At 41.3% G+C, this 9,632-nt stretch overlaps 1 protein-coding gene across 2 annotated transcripts; it reads left to right on the top strand.

Moving 5' to 3' along the window:
* The first annotated feature begins 2,889 nt into the window (after positions 1-2,889).
* Positions 2,890-8,029, top strand: LOC139376688 (COMM domain containing 4). 2 transcript variants are annotated; one of them, XR_011627957.1, is made up of 9 exons: positions 2,890-2,938; positions 3,205-3,276; positions 4,677-4,742; positions 4,831-4,870; positions 5,022-5,141; positions 5,378-5,458; positions 5,693-5,869; positions 5,969-6,454; positions 6,979-7,276. XR_011627957.1 is itself a non-coding variant. In XM_071119544.1 (8 exons), exons 1-8 carry the CDS (start codon positions 2,936-2,938, stop codon positions 6,007-6,009), a joined length of 600 nt encoding a protein of 199 aa, XP_070975645.1. In that variant the 5' UTR covers positions 2,894-2,935; the 3' UTR covers positions 6,010-8,029. The 2 variants fall into 2 exon arrangements, 1 of the variants encoding a protein (XP_070975645.1); XM_071119544.1 differs by having other exon boundaries at positions 2,894-2,938; positions 5,969-8,029.
* The last annotated feature ends 1,603 nt before the right edge of the window (positions 8,030-9,632 follow it).

The raw sequence follows: 9,632 nt of genomic DNA, 5'->3' as shown, positions 1-9,632 counted from the left end.
TCTAACCACTAGGCTACCTGCCTCTGACCACTAGTCTACCTGCCTCTGACCACTAGGCTACCTGCCTCTAACCACTAGTCCAACGCTCTAACCACTAGGCTACCTGCCTCTAACCACTAGGCTACCTGCCTCTGACCACTAGGCTACCTGCCTCTAACGACTGGGCTACCTGCCTCTAACGACTGGGCTACCTGCCTCTAACCACTAGTCCAACGCTCTAACCACTAGGCTACCTGCCTCTGACCACTAGGCTACCTAGTCAATATACAATAATAATATATATAGTGTAAGTAAAATGAACGCAAATAAGTTAGAAATTGTGCTGCTAATGCACATGACGGCACAAACACATCTCGTAAAAATTAAATATGCTATTGTTGGTTATCTTATGGAATTTATAGAAATAAAACATTTCCCTTCTTCAGAAGTTCCAGCTAGGCAGGCTAATGTTAGTTAGCTAATGTTAGTTAGCTAATTAATTTACTAGCTATCATACAGTTGGCGTAAATTAATAATTATGTATAATTATGTATTTATTATAAGCAGACATGATAATTAATAATTATGTATTTATTATAAGTAGACATGCAGTCATAATTGACTGTAGAGCATAAAGAACCCACAAGCTACCGGTGGCTGAAAGCACAATCATTGTGGGATGAATGAGTGCCGAATTTCCGGCAAAGGGTGGTCCATTCCTTCCTCCCTCGCCCCTTTTATTACATTTTTTAGTAATTTTTTCGTCTCCAATGTTTATTGAAAACATAAATAGATTTGCACAATAAACACTTATTTCTCAAATACACCGATACAGTTGTTGGTTAGCTATCTAGCAAATTTTTTGGCAAAGCATTGACATGAAATCAGTCAAAACACCTCAAAACAAGCCATGGTGTCAAGTCCAGGACAGGATGAAACTAGCTTAAATGAGTCACTTACCATTCCCCACATGTCAGTTCCTTGTTCAAGATCTGGCAATCCAGCATCAAAACTATTCACGGACCTCGGGCCCCATTTTATTTTTTTTTTAATAAATTAAGAAATATAACATTTCAAATGACAATAGAATACAAAGATAAGGCATCACTACATGTGTAGTTTTTCTGAATAAATATAAATAGCATTAAGAGTAAAAATAAATAAATCAGAAGGCTTGACTTTCAAAAGTTAAAGTTCCTAAAAGAAACTAACTAAAAAAATGATAAATCCTCCCTCGCTCGGCAGACTCAACAGCCTTGGTTTCTCAAATGACTGCCTCGCCTGGTTCACCAACTACTTCTCAAACTGAGTTCAGTGTGTCAAATCAGAGGGTCTGTTGTCCGGACCTCTGGCAGTCTCTATGAGCGTGCCACAGGGTTCAGTTCTCGGGACGACTCTTTTCTCTGTATACATCAATGATGTCGCTCTTGCTGCTGGTGATTCTCCGATCCACCTCTACGCAGACGACACCATTCTGTATACTTCTGGCCCTTCTTTGGACACTGTGTTAACTAACCTCCAGACGAGCTTCAATGCCATACACTCCTTCCGTGGCCTCCAACAGCTTTTAAATGCAAGGAAAACTAAATGCATGCTCTTCAACTAATCACTGCCCGCACCTGCCCGCCTGTCCAGCATCACTACTCTGGACGGTTCTGACTTAGAATGTGTGGACAACTACAAATAACTAGGTGTTTGGTTAGACTGTAAACTTTCCTTCCAGACTCACATTAAGCATCTCCAATCCAAAATTAAATCTAGAATTGGCTTCCTATTTCGCAACAAAGCATCCTTCACACATGATGTCAAACATACCCTCGTAAAACTGACCATCCTACCGATCCTTGTCTTCGGCGATGTCATTTACAAAATAGCCTCCAACACTCTACTCAGCAAATTGGATGTAGTCTATCACAGTGCCATCCGTTTTGTCACCAAAGCCCCATATACTACCCACCACTGCGACCTGTATGCTCTCGTTGGCTGGCCCTCGCTTCATATTCGTCACCAAACCCACTGGCTCCAGGTCATCTATAAGTCTTTGCTAGGTAAAGCCCCACCTTATCTCAGCTCACTGGTCACCATATTAACACCCACCCATACGTAGCATGCGCTCCAGCAGGTATATCTCACTGGTCACCCCCAAAGCCAATTCCTTTTTGGCCGCCTTTCCTTCCAGTTCTCTGCTGCCAATGACTGGAACGAATGGCAAAAATCACTGAAGCTGGAGACTCATATCTCCCTCACTAACTTTAAGCACCAGCTGTCAGAGCAGCTCACAGATCACTGCACTTGTACATAGCCCATCTGTAAACAGCCCATCCAACTACCTCATCCCCATACTGTTATTAATTTGATTTATTTTGTACATTTGCACCCCAGTATCTATACTGCACTCATCTTCTGCACATCTATAACTCCAGTGTTTAATTGCTATATTGTAATTATTTCACCACTATGGTCTATTTATTGCTTTACCTCCCTTATCCTACCCCATTTGCACACGCTGTATATAGCCTTTCTATTGTATTATTGACTGTATGTTTGTTGCTTTGCTTTATCTTGGCCAGGTCGCAGTTGTAAATGAGAACTTGTTCTCAACTAGACTACCTGGTTAAATAAAGGTTAAATAAATAAAGTGTATGCTCATCAGATCTCATGAAACGTCATCAGAAGTGTCAACTTCATTTGAGGGCTGTGTCTTTTAAGTGTTTGGACCACAAAGCCTTGGTGTGAGACAGGACAACAACAGTGAAATACAGACATGAAATGCTTTAGAAAATAAAATAAACAACATTTTGAAAGCTGAAAAAAAATGGAAAGTTAGTTTAGTCTCTACTTGATGTGGGAAAAAAATATATAAATGGTTTGCCCTGCCCCATCCCCTAAACTCTGGGAACAATGTTTTTGTCCCGGGACTTGAGCGTTATCACATGACACTTGGTCAACTGCTGAAATGGTAAATGCTGCTAGCTGTTTATTTCGATAAAGTGTGAATATTGTGTTTCCTATCATTACTACTTAGCTGAGCATTTGATAGATAGCATGTTGATCCGTCTGGACAAGAAGAGTCAAGACAAGAAATGCTAGCTGGCTAAAAACAATCACTCGGATGTTTATTAGCTAAATTAGCTATCCAGCTGTCAGGTAAATAAATGTGTCAGTGTTCATTACATGCACAAACAGCAACCATAATATTGTGCATATGTTTCTTACTGTTCCTAGAGATTCCGGTTTTGTGGGGATTTGGACTGCCCAGACTGGGTTCTTGCCGAAATCAGCACTTTGGCGAAAATCGTAAGTTTAGCGCCGTGACTGGTTGCATCACGGCCTTCGAGACAAGCCGCTAAGAGTGGATGACTCCTCTGGTCTCTAATATGTAGGCTCACTTCCATCACAAGTCAGAATTTGGAATAAACTTCAATTTGAACGTACTTTACATGTTGTCTGCTGATTTTTGTCCGTATGTAGGAGGTAATCTGAGACAATATATCCACAGATTAGTGTTATTAACCCTACTTTTCGGTAACTGGTTTGTATTTTCAATGCTGATAAACGCGACTTGCACAAATATGTCCGAGTTTAACTGAAGCACCGACCAAATGTTGTCCCAGGTAATCAGCTGGCACTTTCAGCTGATTGGGAGGGACATGCTTTGGTCCACAATGTTTGGTTACATCTGGCTATTTACATATTGTGCATCACGTGAAATGTGTCAGGAGACGGGAAATGCAAGGAACAGAACCTACTGGCGGCAAAAAGTTGGGTAACAATACTTTACTGTGGACATTTGATCTCCACTACCTTCCAGAAAAATGACCAACAGCATGGACGACTGGTAAATTAACCTAAAATATAATTGTATTCAACATTCTGGCTTTGCATATTTTCTTACAGCTACTTCTTTCAGACATATTATCATGTAGTAACCATGGTACCAGTCTGACGTTTAGGCAAGGCCTTGTACTGGAATTGCTCTGTCCATGACTGTAACGCCCTCCAGCGGATGGTGAAGACGGCCCAGTACATCACTGGGAACGTGCTCCCACCAATGATGTGTATATAAATCATTGGCTCCCACCGATCCAGGACATGTATGTGAAATGATGCCTGAGGAAGGCCCGCAGCAACATCAAGGACCCCACACAACCCAGCCACGAGCTGTTCACTACCTTACTGTGGGGCAGATTGTGTCGGAGCATGAGGTCTGATACCAACATGCTCAGAGACAGTTTCTATCTACAAACCATCAGACTGCTGAACACTTTAACTGAACTGACCACCTGCTCTGATTCTCTGAAACTTACACATGTACTCACACACCCACACAGACATAAACACATCCACACACCCATATACATTCATGTTACACACCCATCACAACTGCTGCTACCAGACTCTTATTATGACTGCTAAATAATACACAATTTAAACACTTGCCCCCAATCCTCCCTCCCCAAAATATGTATAAATATTGGACTGTGCCTTCCTGTATCTTCTACTGAGCCATTTACTTTGTTCCTATTATCTTTTTATTAGTTCTCATTGTTGCTCCATTGTCCATATTGAACCTGCAGGAAGCATTTGGTTGGACGGTGTATACCATGTGTATCCTATACCTACGACTAATAATACTTGAAACTGCATTCATCCAGTAGAAATCATCCCCTGACGTTTGTCTTCTCTATTCCCAACAGTCAAGTGTGAAGATGAAACTCCTCTGTGTCCAGGTGTTGATGGATCTGCTGGGAGAGGGCATTGATGTACGTATCTCATACATGAACTCCCTATTGTCACCTGCAATTTTATTGTCTTAAAATGTGCCATTCCCTTTTTTTTTGTCTTTTTCAGTATGACAAAGTTTCAAAGCTAACTGCAGATGCAAAGTTTGGTAAGCTGAATTCTCTGTTTTTAAAATGTGCTGCTACTTTGATGCAAACTGTAATAAAGGACAGCTTCAACACAGAAAGCTATACACACATGATGCTGGTCTATACTCTCCATCTATTCTATCAATGCATCTGTGTTATTCTGATTTCTAGAGAATGGAGACATCAAGGCCAGTGTAGCCGTGTTGACCTTCATCCTGTCCAGTGCAGCCAAACATGATGTGGACAGTGAATCTCTCTCCAGTGAGCTGCAGCAGTTAGGACTCCCTAAAGGTACAGTAGTTTTCCATAAGTTACTCATACTATAGCCATTCATAGTGAGAATACCTCAAAGTACTGGGTTTGTTACAACCACTCACTGCAAAGGCTCATTTATTTTTCAATTAATGGATTGTAATAATATTTGAATGCCTACAGACTCCATTTCACTGTGGATGTTCCAAGCCCTCTAACGATGTGTAGTATGATAGTCATGCCTTTTTGGTTTTCCTCATCGGTATATCATGTAGAACACACCACAGGACTGTGTAAATCCTATGAAGACAAGCACATTCTCCTGCAGGAGAAGCTAAGGGAGAGCAGTCTGAGATGTGAGTTATCAACCTTCATTTGATTGAAGAAAACTTATAATACCTAAATGTTTTCTGGGGGGAGTAACACAAGATGGCTAAAGAGATTTCAGATTCTCATTGGGCACTGCATTTTCTCTCGTGCTGTGTTTGTGGGTCATCTAGAGAGTATGGTGTGTTGACTAAACTCTGAGCCCCAGTAGAATATAAACATGTTTCTGTACATATATAGCATGTATTATTGCTGTGTTTCAGTGGGTCGGTTGGATGTAGTGTCGTGGCGTGTTGACTACACCTTGAGTTCCAGTGAGCTTCAGGAGGTTAATGAGCCCACAGTGAAGCTCTGTCTCCAGACCCAAGGGGCAGAGACTGGACACACGGAGACCACCATCGTCTCTGTGTCTGCAGACAAGTTCAGAGTCCTGCTGACAGGTGAGCCTGTGATGTACCATAAATACTGTTGTTACAAAAAATCTACTCAAATCCTGAGGGCTTCACTGATTTCAATGTCTCTCTATGCTTCCCCACCAGAACTAAAACAAGCACAGGCCATGATGAATGCACTACAATGAAGCAAGACTCTAAAGGTTTCGATTAAGGATGCAGTGACTGGATCAGAAGAAAGTCAAGCAAGAGTGCAAGACATTGACAGAATATCATACAGGATGAGTGGACCATGATCTTTTGAATGTATTTTGTACATTGTGTTTATTCTATAATTGTTATTAAATATGTTGCTGTATTTCTCATTTGTCCATGTCGAATCTATATGTATTTTCTTGAAAAAATTACAACTTTACAATTAAATGTTTTGTCTACTTGTAATTTGTTAATTAGAAAATGTGTAAGAGTAGAACTTACCCTCTAGTAACATTTGGTGACGGGTACCCGTAGATATTAAGTGTGGAACTACATGTCCCATCAGCCATTGCTCTTTTTAAGTATCGCAACTGGCCGACTAAGGTGCATCACTGAGTGGGCGTGTTAATGTGAGTCGCAGTTCCAGAAGCAGCACACGTAAGTTCGTTGTTGTAATTGCAAACATTGTTCATTGATATTTATTGAAGATGCACTCGGAAACAAAAAAGCTCAAAATCACGAAGTAAATTTACCACCAGATTGAAAGTGAGTGCTGTGTTTGGCACGTTTTTTAAATGAATATAACGCAGTAGCTAGCTAACGTTCGCTGGTTACACAACTAATTTAACATCACAACACTCCATGCGTCCATACAAGGTTTGGCTATTGACTTGCATGCAATTTATTCGTAAATACATTCGTGCAGCTACTTTCCTGACATTGTCACTCGCTGCTTGTGTAAAAAGTGTACAGTACAGGCTGTATGACAATGTGACTGTCCACAATGGCTGTTTAGAAAAATATGATTTCATTGAATGTGTAGCCACAAGGTCTGTTTTTAAATTGTACCCGCCAAACAATTGAACATGTAATGTTTGGAATTAACTTGCGTAGTTGGGCCTATACTATGCAGTGTCCTAAAACTCTTCTCTGTCTGTCTCTCTTGGTCCCCCTGTCTCCAGAACCACCAGGATGCCTTAGGGTCAAGATCTGCACCTGGCCAGTCTGTCAACAGGATGCGTTGTGGGTGGTCTTCACTGGCCCTGTACAGAGACTTCATATCCATGCACATTGAATTTCTACTGGTACTTGTGAAAATAGACAAGTTATCTTTACTCGTTGTGTATTTATTATTAAGTGTTTTGCTTTTCTCTCACTTTTCTTTCTCTCTGCATGGTTTTCTCTTAGCATTTACTGTTAGTCTACACATGTTGTTTAGTAAGCATGTTATGAATAAAGATTAATCAGATGTCACCAAAAGCCCCGAGTTCCCCTTTTCCTGCCCGGCCAACACCATCACCTCCAGAAGCAAGGAGGTACGGCTCACGTATCCCCTAGAAGGGCGACCCCGCCCTGGGTAGCAGCAGGTCGTGGGTACTAGTTAGCCCAGAGGCCACACATTTCAGAGTAGGTGCTGATTTAGGATTGGGGGTTTGGTATAGTAGGACTTAAAGTTAACTAAAGTAGGATTTGCGCTCTGGTGTGTGTATAGTGTATGGTTCGGTAGGACTTCAGTATAGCGTATGGTGTGGTAGGACTTCAGATATATAGTGTATAGTGCGGTAGGACTTCAGATGTATAGTAACATCACAACCCAGTGTGACGTCAGTATAGAATATAGTACTTTAGGACTTCAGGTATAGGATATAGTATAGTAGGACTTCATGTATAGTAATTTAGTACTTCAGGTATAGTAAAGTGTGAATTCAGTATAGTATATAGAACAGTAGGACTTCAGTATAGTTCATAGTACAATAGGACTTCAAGTATCGTACATAGTATGATACATGTATATGTAAAAAATTGAGAAGACATTACAACCTTGCATAACAAGGATAAGAAGAATAACCTCATACAATGCAAGGAAAATTATATTCACCTGAAGTGCTGGTCCTGCTTCATCAGGTGTTGCCAGCCATATCTTTCCACCAACAGTGTTCCATCCTCCAGTCCAACCAGCTGTGGGCTGTTGACCCCTGTCACAGTGCTGTTCTTCACAACACCAGCAATCTCACAGTGTTCATTCAGGTCTTTCTGAAGCGCTGCTCGATGAGGCCGAAGCACCAGTAGGGGGCAAACTTGGTGTGGCCTGTGATCAGGAAGTGAAGGTCCAGACTGTGGTGGTGCTTGTGCATGATCCACCAGGCACAATACCAGAGCACACTCTTGTTCTTGTTTTGGCCACTGCAGTTATCACAATTCAGGTCTCCAACTAGCCAAAATGCTTGTGCTTCTAGTTCTGACAGTGCAGCAATCTAACAAGTAATCTAACAATTCCACAACAACTACCTAATACACACAAATCTAAGTAAAGGAATGGAATAAGAATATGTACATACAAATATATGGATGTGCAATGACCGAGCGGCAAAGGCAAGATCAAATAAAATGTTATTGATCACATACACATGGTTAGCAGATGTTAATGTGAGTGTAGCTAAATGCTTGTGCCTCTAGTTCCGACAGTGCAGTAAGTAATCTAACAAATTCACAATGACTACCTCATACACACAAATGTAAAGGGATGAATAAGAATATCTACATATAAATATATGGTGAGTGATATATGTATTATATTTCACCTTTATTTAACCAGGGAGGCTAGTTGAGAACAAGTTCTCATTTACAACTGCGACCTGGCCAAGATAAAGCAAAGCAGTTTGACACATACAACAACACAGAGTTACACATGGAATTAACAAACATACAGTCAATAATACAGTAGAACAAAAGAAAACAAAAAGTCTATATACAGTGAGTGCAAATGAGGTAAGATAAGGAAATAAATAGGCCATGGTGGCGAAGTAATTACAATATAGAAATTAAACACCGGAATGGTAGATGTGCAGAACATGAATGTGCAAGTAGAGATACTGGGGTGCAACGGAGCAAGATAAATTAATAGAGTATGGGGATGAGGTAGGTAGATAGATGGGCTGTTTACAGATGGACTATGTACAGGTGCAGTGATCTGTGAGCTGCTCTGACAGCTGGTGCTTAAAGCTAGTGAGGGAGGTAAGAGTCTCCAGCTTCAGAGATTTTTGCAGTTCGTTCCAGTCATTTGCAGCAGAGAATTGGAAGGAAAGGCGACCAAAGGAGGAATTGGCTTTGGGGGTGACCAGTGAGATATACCTGATGAAAATAATTAAATCAACGGTCAAACGCCTCTCCTGTGAAGTTGTGATTTGCGACACACACCTAGTTTCCTGAAACTAGTCACCTAATTGCTTCTTACACAGAATAGAATAGGTCGACTTTTGTACTATGGGGGATAGTAGATTGACATAGGCCAGTGCTTTTGCAGTTCATTAGGCCTACTCATCTTGTTGGCTGACGAAAAGTAAATGTGGACAGTTCTTCCAATATCTTCAACATGCACCTCGACGTGCGCAGTTGCGACCCCGATGTGTCCGTATTCACTTGTAGCCTGTGAGAAAGACCCGATCACATGATGGAGAGCCATGTGAGTGATAGGCACTTCGGATTACGCAGCACTCAGGGAGAAGGGCACAACGCAGCACTCAGTGAGAAGGGCACAACTTAGCACTCTGGGCCAAGGGGCAAAATGGCCACTGGCTGCAAAAGGAATGGATTTTTTTAAGGTGCGTTATGGCCA

This window comes from Oncorhynchus clarkii, chromosome 2, assembly GCF_045791955.1.
Source record: "Oncorhynchus clarkii lewisi isolate Uvic-CL-2024 chromosome 2, UVic_Ocla_1.0, whole genome shotgun sequence".
NCBI classification, from domain to species: domain Eukaryota; kingdom Metazoa; phylum Chordata; class Actinopteri; order Salmoniformes; family Salmonidae; genus Oncorhynchus; species Oncorhynchus clarkii.
Note: the sequence above shows the minus strand (reverse complement) of the source record. Positions and strands in the feature narration are given on the sequence as shown.

Excerpts from the sequence above, each read along its gene's own strand:
- LOC139376688 (XM_071119544.1), top strand. Across the intron at positions 4,871-5,021 it reads AACTGCAGATGCAAAGTTTG|AGAATGGAGACATCAAGGCC; the intron begins GTAAGCTGAATT and ends TCTGATTTCTAG. Across the intron at positions 5,142-5,377 it reads GCAGTTAGGACTCCCTAAAG|AACACACCACAGGACTGTGT; the intron begins GTACAGTAGTTT and ends TATATCATGTAG.